The sequence below is a fragment of the Mycteria americana genome, chromosome 2 (genome assembly GCF_035582795.1).
Source record: "Mycteria americana isolate JAX WOST 10 ecotype Jacksonville Zoo and Gardens chromosome 2, USCA_MyAme_1.0, whole genome shotgun sequence".
Classification (NCBI taxonomy): Eukaryota; Metazoa; Chordata; class Aves; order Ciconiiformes; family Ciconiidae; genus Mycteria; species Mycteria americana.
In genome coordinates, this window is record NC_134366.1 from 67,517,626 (window position 1) to 67,535,490 (window position 17,865).

Here is a 17,865-nt window from a genome sequence, read left to right on the forward strand (position 1 = left end):
GTGTAGCATTGTCTCACGTGGGAGAGAGCTGCCACAGTATCAGTCACGATGAGTAAAGAGCACAGTTGGTTTAGCCTCCCAAATTCCTGGGTGTTGTATTTTCTCACAGAATGAGGTAAAGGATTGGTAAGCTTTCTAAAAGCTGACAGTGGCTGTCTTCCAACTGCCAATTTTTATTCCTAACTGACAGGCCCTGAATGCAACTCAAATACCACAGGAGTCAAAAAGAGAGCTTTAAATAATAAATGACATTTGAAAAAGAACTAAGCTAGTAATTAAAAATGTGGCCTGCAATAGACTTTTTTTTGTTTTCCTAGTGTCAACTGAGAGAAGATCCCAAGAAGCTGCAGTGTCAGCCCAAACCTCTGAAAAATCTTGGCTAGAAGCTTTGCAAAAGGAAGTTGATCTGAGATTAGCCACATGGAGTGCCGAAGAGGAAGAACAAAAAAAAAAAAAAAAAAAAAAAAAGTGGGAAAAAAGTTAAAAGAATATGTATTTATCTTTTTAAAGATTCATCTGGTCTCTGACTCAAAAGGTTGCTCAGGATGTTGGGTTTTTTGTTTGTTTGCCTATTTTTTTTTTCCCTGAGCTGCTTTGTTCATTGCTGGATTTTAGTGTATACTCTGCTCACAGAGAAATTGGCACATTTATTAAATATTCAGATAGATACTGCTGTCTAGATGTCAAAGAATAGAAGATCAAAGGGACATTTCTTTGCACAAGAAACATGGTATTCATTTTTTATTTCTACATAAATAAGATGAGGCTTAGTGTGTAAGTGCCTGACAAACTTCTTTAATCTTTGCCTGTGATGGTTAGTTGTGGCCATTTTGGGGCTACAGTACAGCTCTTGTGCTCCAGCATCTCTAATACTTGACCTTCAAACCAGCTTTTAAATACTTGGTTTCACCCTGGAGTTGTCAGTACTGAGGTGGGTGCCTTAAGCTATTTCTGCAGGGTCTGGAGGAAGTCTGGTGCTACAGAATGGTCTTCACCAACTGCCAGCACAGAAAACAAATGAATAATTTAACACGGGACAAACATTCTGTTTTTGTAAAACTCCTGCTTGACATTGCTAAACTGAAAAATTCCAGTTCTGTGGTAGATAGTGATTTCTTTTTTTAATCTCATCCTTAAGGTAACTAAAATGGAAAGCAATTCTTACTGAAGTATCTTACTGAAGTAGAATATTATGAGTTACTGAAATGAAACAAATGAATTTAATTTGCTTTGGATATATAAGAAAGGATTTCTGCACCGTGAACCTTTTGTGTATACTGACTTTTTTTCCCCCTGGTTTGGGATAAGGATTTTTTTGAAACCTTTAAATTTTCTGCAGGTTATGGGAACTATTTTATACCTCATTCTAATACCATCACAATAGAAGCATGGTCAAAAAAAGCTCTACCAGATCTTCCCTTTTGGATACAAAGTACCAAAACTGATAAAGAAGAATGTGATAGCACTTACTCATCCTACATGCCCTCAAGAACTCTTTGGTCTCATGAGATGGTTATGCCATTTCAGTGTACTGGTTTGTTGCAGTCTGGTATTTTAGTTTCCTGTGCATTTTTTTTTTTAATACAGTGATGGCACAGTGGACGTGCTCAACTCTGTGAGCATAGCCACAAGAGTAAAATAGGGGTAGATCATGTGGAAAAGGAGATGATCTTCTTTTATGTCTGCTCCATGTAAAGAAACTCTAGTGCTACTGCTGTAATGAATAGTTGCCTGGGGAGAGCAGGAGCCATCCCATCAGAAGGCAGCACAAACAGGGCTGCTCCATGAGGGGGCCAAGCTGGGAGATGCAGGTGACCCCAGTGCAGCCTGGCGGCTCACTCATGGGTGCCCACCAGCTCTGAGCTGGGTCAAGCTGGGGATAGTTACAGGATCTGTTGACAATCCAGGGATCATCAGCCAAGGCAAAGTAATAAGTCATGTTGGAGGTCAATCCAGGAAGTCCAGTGAGGAACAGCAAGAGGCAGGGCCAGAGACAGTCTGCCTGTAACACAGGTCCAAAGTCACTCCAGGAGGCAAGACAGAGATAAGGCTACCTGGAGTGCCGATTTAGTCAGTAAGGCAGGTCATGGGGGAACTAGGTCGAGCTCCAGCTGCCTACAGTGTCGGTCAGGGAGGGTCTGGGCAAAATTTACCCTTCCGTGGAAGGTCTTAGTCTGACCAATTGGAACAATTCTGCATTTCCAATTTCAAGGTTGAAAGGGAATAGATCTCTGTTGTTACACAACAAGGGAAACTCTTAAATGAAGCTGGAGGATTTAAGGGTTATGTACTTTTTCTCCACCCCTCTACTCAGTTAGAGATGATACCAAGCAAAAGGAGTACTGCATGTCCAATACCAGGAATGCAGTTACGTAAACAACAGATAAGGTGTCAGCAGGCAGCACTTGGGAAGCTACAGAATACTTTGAGGGATGTGTTGAGCAATGACGTGGTGTGCATGGGGAACAGGAGCAGTCACACTGAAACAAATCCATCCTTACATCAAAGGAAGTGTTGAACAGAATTTAGTGTGGGAAGCAAGACTGGGGAGGAAGATGGTGGCAGGATGGTGTAATGATGTTACTAATCATGGTAATCACGGTAATCACAGTCCTGTCTGTACTGTATGTTGAAATAGAAAGGAGGTAAATAGCCAAAGGAGCAAAAGTATTATTGGTTTTGCAGCTCTTGGGTTTAGGGTGGGCGAGATCCTTTTTTTGGGGGGGGGAGTTCTTCTTCAGTTTATGCACATGAGCTTGTTTGAATTCAGGATTCTTTGTGAAGTAGGACGGAAGCTGATACAAACTTTTTCAATCTCTTGGCATATTTTGGTTTTGCACCTCTGAAACTCCTCTTAGTCCCCACTTACCTGTCTGTCTTGTTTCAAGGTGTCTGTCTCAAGGTTTGTTTGCACATGAACTCTGTTTTTCAGACACTGCAAATGGCCACAGAAATGTGACAGCCTGGGCTTTGCACTTCAAGCAAAACATATCCTGGGCATTTATATATACAATACATGCTTCTGTCTGCCAGAACAGACATATGTTAGTAAAGTCCCAACTGTTTTAAATTCTTCAAAGCATCTCTTTTCATTTTCCGACGTGGCCTCTCTGAGTCTAGAAGTTCAATGTAACCTTAGAAAAATAATTCTATATCCCGAACATGTCATTCTAGTTCAGGATTATCTGTGTTTAATGCCATTAATTTTGGATAGACATGTTCTCAAGGGCACATTTTATTTGTTCCCATAATTATCTAAATAAAAAGTACCTCCTAGCTTTTTCTTCCCACTGCTAAAAAGCAGTAGATTCATTTGTGGTGCCAAGCCCACAAAACATTAATGGTAAGCTATGAGACAAGGTAGCAGAAGCTGCCCAGGAATCAGTCAAATGCCATGTCCTGCTTTGATTCATCGTCTTTCTCATACTGAGCAATACCATCCTACTCACTCATTATGTAGCCTTCCCTTCTTATTGACATCTTTCTTTTTTTTGTTGTTTTTCAAATGTATGAGAATATAATGCAGACAGTGCACAGATTTGGTTAAAGTAGACTGGAGACCAGCAGTAAGTGATTGCAAGAAGAGAAGCAACATGTTTTCACATACATATATGCACACACATTCTTTTTTTTAATACTATCTTTTTCACTCATGATGTCTGCCTTGTTGTATAGTAAGGCATGAAGCAAAAGACTCATGTTCTGCTTCCCAACCCAGAAACCTAGATGTGGCTGCTGTCTGTATTCTTTTGTTTCAGAGAAGTCATAATCTTGTTCAGAATGTTGAGCTACAATAATTAAAACTACAATTTCAGTATAACAACTTTAACTCTTACTGCTAAGAATTTTACTATAGCTGTTTTTCTTAACAATTTATAAGACAGCTGGCCGCAGAACCTCATCAAATCTTGTAAGATCAACTAGCTGTCTGTTAGTGCATCTCTCTTTGCTTTCCTCCATAAGCTATAAAGAACATTTTTGTAGGTTGATGGAGTTCATTGGAAGGCAAAATGGCTTATTTGAAAGACTGACAAGTCAGTTCCTGCATCTAGTGTGTGTATAAACTTCATCAAAGTGGATTTAATGTGAGGACTGTACAGGATCCCTCCAAAGAATAGCAGGGAAAACCACAGCTAGGTAGGTCTTCTTTGTAAGTGACTGAGTGTTGCTTTTGGACATAACACTTGCCCTTTAACCTGAGTACATTTAGATGCGTAACATAGACTCAGAAAAGAAAATTATTAGAAGACCAGAGAAGAAGATTGCTTAATACTAGAAGAACTAGTATTAAGTAATATATTCTTTTAGTTCTGAGGCTCTTGTATCTTACAGCATGGCCTCAAAGGAATCTCTTCGTCAGATTTTCTGTTTCCTCCCTCCAAGTTTCCTCCATCTTCAGTTCCCTGTTTTAGCATCAGCTACAAAAGCTGATGGTTAAATAATACTTATCTGAATCTTTGTAATTTATTAGAGCAGAGTCAGGATAAGACACCTTCAGTATGTCTGTAGTCAATTTTACAATGACTTAGCACGTGTGTGTGTTTTACAATGACTTAGAGTGTGTGTCTGTGTGTGTGCGTGCATGTACATACTTGCTCATCTCTATCAATATAGGTATATTCCTATCTACCTATATTTAGGTAGATTAAACTAATATTTTTCTCTGACTCTGCTATTTACTTATCCCCAGTAATATGAGCGGCTGTGTTTGAAAAACAACCCGTGTAATCAGAAATATTTGTGTGGATTTCTTTGGAGCAATGTTGGAGCTCTGGTTGAATGTCTGTACTACCTTTCACAAGTTATTTATTGTGGGGTTGTAGGCAGCAGTGATCTGTTCTACGGAGATACATTTGCTTACTTTGTCGTGGTGCCAGCAAAACAAACTTTCAAGCTTTAGGCACAAAGACAATGACTTTAAGAGGAGAATGAAGAGGCAACAATTTTCAGATATGCCTATCTATTTTCACTTCTCCAAATGGATATCTTGTTATAAATAACTACATAATATTTCCATCACAGCCACTAATGCGCAGGGTTTACAGCATATATTTAAGTTTAATGGATTTTGGTTTACCCTTGAGAGAAGGGCAAAGTCTCAGGAGAGCAACCTTACTTCCTTTAGACAAGATATAAGCAACTGTGCAACTGCAGAGCAGGTCTAAAAATAGCTTTCTGGCAGTACAGTACAAAGCAATGAAGTATAAAAGTAAGATACTCAGTCTTATCCTGCAGTTAGCTGCTCACTGGAGATTTTATCAACTTTAATTCAAAGTATTATGAAAGAACCAATATAATATATAGGTACATAAATGTTTCTATTACATAAGTTAACTGTACTTCATGGAGTTGCACCTGCCCAAATGCATTCAGATTGTACGAAGGAAATGACAAGGTGCCACGGTACAAAAAAACTCTGTTACAGTAATAATAATAGATGCTCAGAGCAGTTTCAGCAACTATAAATCTCCTCCTTTCTCCCACTCCCTTTAAAAAGAAGAAAAAAAAAGAAAAAGAAAAAAAGAGAGAGGCAGTTTATTGTAAACAAAGACAATGACTAAGAGACAAAGACCAAACTGGGTGTATTTCTGAACAAGATCTTCAGCTTTCATTGGTAGCCACCCCACCACTCTTTTAGCAAAGCTCCTTCTATCATTTTGGGCAAGGGGGAATTTAGTCCTAGTGATACACGGTTCACCAATCCCAGGAGTCAAATAGGCTGTTACACTTTCTAAGCACCCTGTTCATTTAGACAAGAATGAAAGCCATTCATGTGCTGGTTGAAATTAAACGACCATCCTATTGAAATGTGGTTGTGTTGTATATCATGTTGATATACTGAGAACACAACGTGTATTGATCAGTATTGCTTTATGGACCACTTAATGTGACTTGATAGAACTGATAGTCTGGTAATCACCCCTCAAACACAATTATAATCAATTAAGTTGATTTTTTTTTTTAGTTACTTTTGCTGATTGTTACTAAATCTATATGTTCACACTCATGTCTTGGCTGCATGGCCATTGTGTTCAGACTTATGCCCATAAATGCGCCCAGAGCAGCCAACTACAGAAAAAAAAAAGGTTTGTTTTCATTTTTTCTTCCACTTTTCTGAAGCCTTGATTTTTCTCTGTCCCATAGGTCACCTGTTGTTCTTAAGGATGTGCACCAATGAGTAGTTATATTAACTTGAAAACACACATATTCATTTTCACTTTTTAAAAAGGTGCCCTGTAATCACCAGAGTATTGCCTACTAGCACTGAAAATGCTACCCTTATGAAAGGGTTAAAGCCCTGACAATCCCTGACTAAGACAGAGACTTGCATTTTTTTTTAGTTTCACTCGCATCCTTGTTCTCTTTTGTTCTCTTTTCCTGCAAAGATAGTTTTAGTTCCCTGCTGAGCAGAGTTGATGGTGGGACATTTCCTGTGACTTCTTACCTGATAGGACTAAACAGGCCTTGAGCAAGCTCATTAGGCTTCCCAATTAAATCACTGATAACAGGAACTCAGGACGATTGTGCCAAAGATAAGCACCAAAGAACTAGCTTAAATCGACCCCCTTGTAACATTCCAAGGCCGAAGGACTGATAAGCTAACTCAATGACTATATATGCACAAAGGAAGCCCAAAGTTCGACTAAGGGCAACGTGAGGAAGACTATGGAAGACCACCGGGAGGGTGAAAAGACCCTAACCCTAATTTTACTGCGCATGCTTGGACCATGTAAATGAATTCCGGGAACTCATCACCATAAAACGGCCCTTTTCAGCACATCTGATGACTAGGTATGATTTTTCTGTATATGAACTGATGTGTTGCGCTAACCTGGTGGAGCACTTGTGGCAGAGCGATCCCCAGTGCTGCCCAGCGCTGCAATAAAGAATACCTGCTTAATAGTCATCCCGACTATTGAGTTCTGATTTCGGCTTTTCACGGCAGCAGTTTGGCACCCCAGATGGGACCCGCTCTGCTCAGCTGCAGGACCCGCTGAGAACAGGACTCCCTAGGGTACCCCCGGGATTTCCCGGAGGGACTCCTCGCCTCAATCGGATCACTGCGGGAGCAGACAAGGACCATCTAAAGGAAAAAAAGGTATTCTTTAAACCTTTTCTGTTTTGGAATTTGGGACCGGTCATTTGGAAGGTTCTCGTAAGTCGTAGGAGACGTCCTACGCTGAGCGCCGTATACCAGGCTACTAGTGCCTGAGAGTATACATTTGGCATTTAGTACGTTGGTACAGGCACGGGTTAAGCCTTGTACTTCTGCAATAACGTGCTTTTTGGTATTGGTACACTCATGAAACCCGCATGAGTTTGTACTGTTGGTGGTACGGATTTACTGGCACCGAACTCGGATAGTGGTTTATTGGTATTGAATTTGGATATATTCGCTAGGCACTGCGAAATGGGCAATTAAGTGTGAATGAGCTGAGTTAACTCTGGTGTGACTGGTGAGTGACTGAGACACAGTGTGACTGCAAAGTGAGTGTGGAAAACCTGGAGACCTGTGCGTCTCATCCTGAAAATGAATGTGAACCGCTTTTCCTCGTCAATTGTTTTATTTGTGACCAAAATTTATGGGTTGTATTGGGATGAGATATTCAATGTGAGAATTGTGGAATGTGGTCAGAGTGGGAGGATAAAGCGCGACAGGTTGAGGTTATTAAAATAATCTGTGGGAGAATAACGGAAGTACAGAATCAATAAGGTAGAATGGGGGGACAGCAAAGCGGTGGTATTGTAAAGAAAAGCCCCCTAGGATGTATGTTAGCACATTGGAAAGAGATAGGGGGACAACCAGGTGGGAGTGTGAATAAGAAAACATTAATCAAATATTGTAACCAGTGGTGGCCCCTATACAAATTAGAAGATGGTGAAAAGTGGCCCTTTAACGGATCTTTAACTTATAATACTATATTGTAGTTAATGTTGTTCTTATGGAGAGAAGGAAAATGGGATGAGGTTATGTATGCGGATATGGTTTTTACTTTGCGGAATCGCCCGGAGTGGCAGAAGGATTGTGGTGTTAACCTCCCGCCGCACGGAGGCAGCCTTGGAACAGAGAGGAATGGTGAATAGAGGAGGATATAGAGGACGAGGAAGGGGAAGGCTCTCTGAAAGTAGAGGAGGACTGGGGAGACAAGAGAAAGAAGTAGAATTCTTAGTAGACACAGGTGCTTCTTTCTCTGTTTTAAATCAAGAATTGATACCTGTGAGTAAAGACTTTGTGACTATAGTGGGAGCTACTGGCCAACAGGAAAAGGTGTTCTTTCTAAAACCCCTCAATTTTAAAGATTTGCACCCTGTGGTGGCCAATCCTTATACTTTACTTACTAAATTACAAGTATGGTTTACAGTATTCGATTTGAAAGATGCATTCTTCTGCTTGCCTCTGGCCAAGGAGAGCCAAAACCTATTTGCATTTGAATGGGAAACTCCTACTACTGGCAGGAAAACCCAACTTACCTGGACAGTGTTACCCCAAGGTTTTAAGAACAGTCCAATCATCTTTGGGAACCGATTAGCACGAGAACTTGAGACACGGGATCCTCCCTCCAGAGACGGAACTCTTCTACAGTATGTGGATGACTTATGAATAGCAACTGAAACAAAGTCTGATTGTATTCAATGGACTATTAAGTTGTTGAACTTTTTGGGACTGAACGGGTATCGAGTCTCTCAACAGAAAGCTCAGATGGTGCGACAGCAAGTAACCTCCCTTGGATACGAGCTATCTGAAGGACAACGAGAATTAGGAACGGAACGAGAAGAAGCCATCTGCGGAATGACCCTCCCTCAAACGGTGAAGGAACTCAGGACCTTCTTGGGAATGGCAGGTTGGTGTCGATTATGGATTTACAATTATGGAATAATAGTAAAACCTTTAGATGAACTTTTGAAAAACAATACCATTCAATTGATTGGTCCAGAGAAGCTCCAAATGCATTCAAAATGCTTCAAAAGGAACGGATGAAGGCCCCAGCCCTGGGCCTACCTGACGTTACTAAACCCTTCTGGCTGTTTTCCCATGAAAAACAAGGTATAGCTCTGGGAGTCCTAGCTCAACGACGGGGACTCTACAAAAGAGCTGTGGCCTACTTTTCTAAGCAACTTGATGAAGTAAGCAAAGGGTGGCCAGGGTGCCTACGAGCTGTGGCAGCTGTACTACTAAGTATCCAAGATGCCTGGAAATTTACCTTAGGCCAAAAAATCACAGTGCTGGTTTTACACACAGTATCAGCCGTATACTAGAACAAAAAGGGAATCATAGGCTTTCTCCATCCCGATTTTTACAATACCAGGCTCTTCTAGTTGAACCAGACGATGTTAATATTGAAGTGACTAATGTTACGAACCCAGCTTCTTTCCTCAGTGGGGTGACATCTGAATCATTGATACAGGACTGTTTGGAAACCATAGAGACTGTATATTCTAGCAGACCAGATGTAACAGAAGAACCCCTGGAAGATGCACAAGACTCCTGGTTCACGGATGGAAGCAGCTTTGTCCGACAAGGTATTCGAAAGGCTGGGTATGCTGTGACAACAGCAAGCAAAGTAATTGAATCTCAATCATTACCTGCTGGAACATCAGCTCAAAAGGCTGAAATTATTGCCCTGACTAGGGCCCTGGAATTGGCAAAAGGGAAAAAGATAAATATATGGACAGACTCCAAATATGCCTTTGGAGTTGTCCACGCTCACGGAGCAATTTGGAAGGAACGAGGACTACTAACCGCACGAGGGAGACAGATCAAGCATGCCGGGGAAATCCTTCACCTATGAGAAGCAGTCCAACTGCCAACCAAAGTGGCCATCATGCACTGCCGAGGACACCTGAAGGGTAACACTGACCAGGAAAAAGGTAACAGGTTGGCTGATTATGAGGCTAAACAGGCAGCGGAGAGAATGCAAAAGATTTTAACATTAATTCCGGATAATAGAAGTAGGAGTCTAGGTGACCAAGAAAATGTTGAATATTGTAGGGCTGATAAAGAATTAATAGAAGAAATGGGAGGGCAGGTTCCCTCCAAAGGATGGGCCCACTTGAGTGATGGCAGGATTATAATTCCTGCCAAACAGGTATGGGGAGTTGTTAAAGAAGAACACAATAAGACACATTGGGGGGCAGATTCCCTGTATAAATTTTAAAATCAAAAATTAATAATTAATAAATTTTTAAATCAAAAATTAATAGGGAGAAATTTGTATACTACAGTTCGACAGGTGACTCAGCAATGTGAAATACGTTTGTAAAATAATCCCAATACAGGTAACCGGGCACAATTAGGAAGTATTGGGAGAGGAAATGTACCAGGGGACCACTGGCAAATTGATTTCTCTGAACTTCCAAGAAAAGGGGGGTACAGATACTTATTGCTACTTACAGACACTTTTTCCGGATGGCCAGAGGCGTTCCCTTGTAGGACAAACAAAGCAAGAGAAGTAACTAAAGGTATTATTAAATGAAATAATACCTCAATTTGGGGTACCCACAGTCATGTCATCAGGTAGGGGTACACATTTTTATGCAGAAGTAGTGCAACAGGTCAGCAAACTCTTAGGAATCAATTGGCAATTACACATACCCTACAGACCACAAGCCAGCGGGCAGGTGGAAAAAATGAAAACAACAGATAGCTAAAATATGTCAAGAAGCAAACCTATATTGGTATTAAGCACTGCCTATTGCACTACTTCGGATACATGTAAAACCTAGGGCCAAAGAAAATCTGAGCCCTTTTGAGGGATTATTTGGGAGGCCATATCAGGCCAAATATCAAGGGGAAGATTTGAATCAGCTGGGAAATAATTATTTACAAAATTCTATTATATGCTTAGGAAAACAATTGGAAAAGACTAATAAGACTGTTTTGGGAACCAGAGCAAAAGGGTTAGATCACCCAATCCACCCATTTAGCCCTGGAGATTGGGTTTATGTTAAGAATTTTTCAGGTGACCCATTGGAGGAGGAGAAGTGGAATGGACCTTATCAGGTGTTGCTAACCACTTTCACTGCAATCAAGATTAAAGAGCAGACAGCTTGGATCCATTACTCCTGAGTAAAGAAAGCTTCTGAACTGCGATGGACCATTGAAAGTGTTGGAGATTTGAAATTATGGTTATGACAATAACTTTATTGACTTTAAGCTCATCAGTAGATGCTTGGAATGAGAACCTGTATTATAATGCGATTCAGATGACAGCGAATGCCATGGGGGCTAAGAATTGTTGGATTTGTACTGCCCTACCGAGAGGTAACATGAGACTGCCTTTGTACGGCATAGGGTTAACTCACTGGAATTGTGACAATAATACTTGGCCTGAGTTTTGGAAAAGACAAGATGGAGGATATTGTAGTTATGATAATTCAAGCTATGAGATCGGACCAAGATTCAACCTACAGATACTAAAAAAAAAATAATAACACCCAGATTCTAGTTAGCAATAATAGTTGCCTATGGAAGGCAAGATCCAATAATTGTCCGTGCCTCCCCCCCCCCCGACAACAAATATCCTAACTGTTCCTGTAGGAACGGGTGGGATGATTATTGGATCAACAAGACTGCAGTAGAAGTAGGAACTTGGAATTTGATGGGATTGAACGTGAAACCTATAGCCCTACCAAGTGGGATGCCAGTAGAAATACATCGGTTGGATGGGTAAGCAAAAGATCATTTTATGGACCTAATCTCACAGCCACCGACAGACCCTGCAAACTACCCGACAGGTATTGGTGGCTGTGAGGTGATGGTATCAGCAGAAAGCAACTCCCTGCAGGATGGAAGGGAACGTGTACCATAGGTCATTTAGTTAGTCAGGATCGAATATATAATCAGTCCCAAATACCTAGGGGTAGTTTGAGAACGTCCTGGAAATGCGCTAAGCGAGAAGACAACCCACTTGTAATTAGGGGAACAAAATTTCATAGCTTTGTTAGATGGTTCTTACCGTGGCTAGGAGTAAGTGAGCTAGAAAAGGCCATAGTAAATATTTCAGCAGTTCTAGAGCAGATGGAAAATCTAACCATAAATACTGTAAAAAATTTACAGACGGAAGTATCTTCCCTTAGTAAGGTTGTGTTGCAAAATCGAATGGCATTAGATTTATTGACTGCCAAAGAAGGAGGTTTATGTATGATCATTAATACCAGTTGCTGTGCATATATCAATAAAGATAAACAGATAGAAGCAAATCTAAAGGTACTCTGGGAGAAAGCACGAGTATTCCAGGAAGTATCTTCGGATGATACTTCATTGGGGCTTCGAGGTTTATGGGATGAATTGACTTCTTGGCTTCCCAACTTTGGATGGTTGAAACAATTATTAATGGGATTAATTACTTTGGTGATTTTAGGAATATTTGTTTGTGTATTTCTTAAGTGTTTTCTTTGGTGTCACCGGAATTCAGCAGAGACATACAGTGATTGGAAAAGAAACAAGATTAGGCATCAAGTAGAAATGGGAAGGTATTTTACTCAGACCCTTGAAAAGGATGAAATATTACGAATTTGGCAAACATAAAATAATTAAGGATAACACCCTTTTAGGCCTAAAAGCATTTGAAATATTTTACTAGTCGTAGTTAAAGAGCCTTACTATTTTAAATAGTAATTTTATTGATTTTATTGCAGTTTTTGTAATTAGCTTCATTTCAGATGTAATAAGACTGTATATTGAGGACTGTAGCAAGTAAGCTACAAGCCCTCAAAAAGAAAAGGGGGGAATGAAAGGGTTAAATCCCTGACAGTCCCTGACTAAGACATAGACTTGCATTTTTTTAGTTTCACTTGCATCCTTGTTCTCTTTTGTTCTCTTTTCCTGCAAAGATAGTTTTGGTTACCTGCTGAGCAGAGTTGATGGTGGGACTTCTCACCTGATAGGACTAAGCAGGCCTTGAGCAAGCTCATTAGGCTTCCCAATTAAATCACTGATAACAGGAACTCAGGACGATTGTGCCAAAGATAAGCACCAAAGAACTAGCTTAAATCGACCCCCTTGTAACATTCCAAGGCCGAAGGACTGATGAGCTAACTCAATGACTATATATGGACAAAGGAAGCCCAAAGTTCGACTAAGGGACAACGTGAGGAAGACTATGGAAGACCACCGGGAGGGTGAAAAGACCCTAACCCTAATTTTACTGTGCATGCTTGCACTATGTAAATGAATTCCGGGAACTCATCACCATAAAATGGCCCTTTTCAGCACATCTGATGACTAGGTATGATTTTTCTGTATATGAACTGATGTGTTGTGCTAACCTGGCAGAGCAATCCCCAGTGCTGCCCAGCACTGCAATAAAGAATACCTGCTTAATAGTCATCCCGACTATTGAGTTCTGATTTTGGCTTTTCATGGCAACAACACTTTTTTCCTTCAGTCAAGGTATTCATGCTTTTTCCCCACTGAATATTTAGTCATGGTATGTACAACACAATTTGCACCAGTGCAATTTCTCCTGGTTATCTTTCTGCTGTAAGTTATGCTGCTTTTGTGTAACTGAGGCCTACAAGAAAGCTGCAACTGTGCAAACTAAACATCTGGTGACATCTCAGTGCTTGCCTTTCTCACTCTGTGCTATAACATGAAATTGCTCCAATGTTTCTTTTCTGTGTATTGGGAGCAAAGGCCAAGGTAAATAGAAAGTGGACATCCTGTAAACAAAGATCAAACAGCTAGTGTTAAGAGTATTTCCTATGTAAATATGCATATTGCTGAATTAAGCATGGACCAAAGTGTTCTGAATATTACAAAGGCTAGCTGATTGGGAATATGTAGTTTAAAAGGAATTGGTACTTGGGTCTGATCCAGCTATTTCATTGTGCAAAAACTGCACCCCTAAAAATGCTCTGCAGAACATAGTGAAAAATAAAAGATTTCCATCTATATCATTTAATGCATAAGTAGTAATTAGTTTTGGTAAATATTAAAATGTCTATTGAAAACAGAAGGAAAGAAAGAAATCTTTAACTGTCGTGTATCTGAACAATAAAGTTGCAGTTCTGGACATCTTAAACAAAAGGTGCTATTACTTTTCCTGCCTGGGCCTCATTGTCTGATTTTTCCCAAACATGCTGTGGTTATGGATACTACATTCATAAGATTCCCTTTATTTATGTTATAGTGACAGCAGAGAAAGGGAAAGAGTGCTGGGATTATCCTAGTATGAATGACACTTTAACAGAGAGCCTATTTTGTAGGTTAGTTCTCCCCCTGCTTTCTTTCCAGACTATCTAGTTCTAGTACTTAAAACATTCCTCTATCTAAAGTAATTGCTGCTTGGAAAAGTAATATTAAATTAGCTTGACTTTTTTCCCAAGTTTTGAGGACTGACAGCTCCCTGATGAAGTCCATGGGGAAAAAGGAGTGCCCATAATCTTTGAAAATCAAGTTTTTCATGTCTTTCACTGACTTTCAATGACATGTATAGCAGCTGGAAATCTTGACCTGCAACAACTCCGTGAGTGACCAGCAGGTCATGGATGACTCATTGAGAACTTCCTCTACACAGAACCTTCCATTTATGGCACCACTCTTCAACAACCGTTCCTCTTTCTACCTCTTTAAGCATAGGTTTTATCTGCCAGTTCCATGTTAATTAGAGTCTCCATATGGAAGTGGTCCTTCTGATATTGCTTAAGGTGAATGAGAGAACCACACTTTGTTTTTAACATTTCTCTCTTTGTAGAAAGGTTATACAATGAATGCTGAAATTAAAATAACAAAATTTTCTCAAATATTTTCAAAACAGGTAGAATATAGGATGGTTATAGAGTGTTTATAGTTTTTAATTGCCTTCCAAATCAGAGGGGTCATCTTTTTTCTTGACCTAGGCTCTGTGCAGCAGAAAAGCAGCACCACTCAACTCCTTGAGAAAAGTTCTTTGTGCCGTTGTTTGCACAAGAGGGAACACCATCTCCCTTGTTTGGGATTCAGTTCTTATCCACTGGAGAGAAGAAACAGCATAGTGCAACTTAGGTCAGAGACTCAAAAATGCAAGAAATGAAATCTTACCCTCAGGGGAATTTTTATTTCCAAAAGCAAAAAACACCAGATTTTGTCTAAAACCTAGCAGCTGCTGTTACCCATACATGTCAGACACATGGGTGTCTATATAATTTTGTAATAACAGATAGCATTATACCGTACTTGTGTAATCATGCAGTAAGCCACAAAATGCTCAGTGCAAATCCCTGCTCCATGGAAGTCTGGTTTTGCTACTAACTTAAACTGCTGGATTTCCCCCTTTACACTGGACAGCTGACACCAACAGTCCAGGGACAATCCATAGGCTGAGATATACTGATGAAGACTTTGGGCTGTAAAAGCATTAATGATAGAGCAAAGGTATTGAAGCGCAATCTGTGAGCAGGAAGGACTACAGTTAAGCAGACATACTGTTTGCAAAGAGTACTGCAGGGAAAAATAAATTATTGGCAACCTGTTCAAGTCAGTTAGCACATTCACTAGAAGGCAGATCACTGCTACTACTTTATTAACTTTGAAAACTAAAATAAGTCTGCCCTGAGGGTGCTAGCTGAGGAGATCAGAATGGTGCTGCTGAAACTGACCCACTGCTGCTTCAAGAATAATCAAAGTTAATGCTGGAGATGGTATTTCAGAAGTGCTTGTAAAGGTAATTGTCATAATACCCAGGAAGGCAGAAACTCCAGGGACTGTACCAAAAACCAGGAATATGAAAACATGAAGCTGGTAGTGGAAAGAGGAGAAAATAGAGGTTTAATTAACAACATAATTGGGTTTGAAAATCAGTTCAGCCCTTCACTAAAAGGTCATTTGAAACTCGTAGCAAAAGAAATGTGCCTTCAAATATTCTAGCATATACTGAAACTGTAAGCAGACCAGCCACAAGGTGACTAGAAAGGGAATGGCTTGAAAATATATCAAATCATGACATTCTGAGACAGCTCTTCAGCTAGTCTAAGTTGGTGTAATTCCCTTGACTTCTGTGGAACTGTACTCATTTAGATGAGCTGAGGAGCTGACCTAATATTTATCACTGCAACTGGGAATGGAGGTAGGATTTTTGAGGGAAGGGTAGACACATTTCTCCATAAAACTGGTGAGACTGCATCTGGAGTGCTGGGTCCAGTTGTGAGTTTGCCAGTATGAGAGACACGGACATACTGGAGTGAGTTCATTAAAGGGCCACGCAGATGACCAAGAAGTTAGAGTATCTGATATATGAGGAGAGGCTGAGAGAGCTGGGACTATTTAGCTTGGAGAAGAGAAGAATAAGGGGGATCTTAGCAATATACTTAAATACCTGATAGGAGGGAGTAAAGAAGATGGAGCTTGAGTCTTACCAGTGGTGTCCAGTGAAAGGGCAAGAGACAACGGGTGCAAACTGAAATACAGAAAATTCCATTTAAGCGTAAGAAATACATTTTTTACTGTGAGGGTGGTCAAACACTGGAAATGGTTGCCCAGAGACACTCTGGAGATTCCATCCTTGGAGACACTCAAAACCCTGGATAAGATCCAGAGCCACCTGCTCTAATTGACTCTGCCTTGAGCAGGGGCATTGGTCTGGATGATCTCCAGAGGTTGCTTCCAGCCTCAACTATTCTGGGATTCTTTCATCTGAGCAAACTGATAAAGGGAGCAGGGGTGAAGAGGCTATTTTTTTTTTTCCATTATGAAGATTTATACTCTACTCTTGGTAAAGAAATTGAAATCTGGTTTTCTTGAAGGCTGATATGCAAGGGTGTGAAGGAAATGTCTGGACTTTTTTTCTTTGTTTGCTTCTGATACGCTTTTGGAAGGTCAGCTTTTCTAGAATTGCAGATAGCTTTAGAAGTGTTTAACAGGCATGTGGGAAGAAATAAAAAATCCTTTCAATTGCAGATTGGAAGTTTTTGGACCAAGTACTGTGCTTTTCTCTTTCAGCTCTTTCAGTCTACATTGTGCTCTTACAGTATTGCCAAAATTAAAGACAAAACATGGAAGAAAAAAATACTGTTTTTTCAAGTAGCTGCTAGACTGAGTAACCTCCTGTAGGAAATGTAGGGTATGCTAAACAGCTTGGAGAAGATAGCACAGGAAAAAGAGGGCATGCACTGAGCAGGAGGCAAGATATATTGTTGTTTGTTCTAGTCACAGAAAAAAAATCACACAAGTCAGTGGAAGATGAAGATGCTCCTATTCCTTCATGGGTAGTTGTACAGAGATCTAAACCATTCAGGCTTGACCCTGTATTTCCTGGAAAGTAAAGTTGCCATTAATTTTTGAGGCACATAGGATTGTCTGGAATTCTGTTAGCCTGTGACTTGGAAAGAATCTCCCTGTTTTAACCTCTAAGTCTAATGTCTTGTCTCATCAAAGAGGATGCTACCTGTTCTGTAGCACTCGCTGTAAAAGGAGATGTCCTTAAGCAGAAATGAAAGAAAAGGAGATTTTGCTGTTCAGTTCAGTGAGGCAAGCAGTCCACCTAAAAATTTCCTTCTTTCAGTCTGGGTGCACATGTTTTTGTAATGCATTTGTTTCCATAACACTTCTTTAAGGTGTTGTGGGGAAGTTCTGCAGCCCTGTTCCTGTGCAACAAGAAAGCAAATTATTTGCTCAGCACCCTATGAATAAGTTATGATGTGCTGACTTTGGTAACTGGGGTCCTAACTCAAGAGAGAAATCCATCTCTAGCAAAGGCTATGTAAACTTTTCTGGTGTGTTGACCTTGGCTGGCTACTAGGCTTCTACCTAGCTGCTCTCTCACTCCCCCCGCCTCAACAGGACAGGGAGGTAAAGTAAGATAAAGAAGATTGTGAGCCGAGATAAAGATAGGGACATCACTTATCAATTACCGTCATAGGCAAAACAGACTTGATTTGGGGAAAAAG

At 40.4% G+C, this 17,865-nt stretch overlaps 1 protein-coding gene across 1 annotated transcript; it reads left to right on the forward strand.

Moving 5' to 3' along the window:
• The first annotated feature begins 2,444 nt into the window (after positions 1-2,444).
• Positions 2,445-12,701, forward strand: LOC142406492 (endogenous retroviral envelope protein HEMO-like). Its single transcript, XM_075495440.1, is given in 3 exon segments — positions 2,445-2,592; positions 11,706-12,428; positions 12,640-12,701. Coding segments are annotated over 3 exon segments (933 nt in total).
• The last annotated feature ends 5,164 nt before the right edge of the window (positions 12,702-17,865 follow it).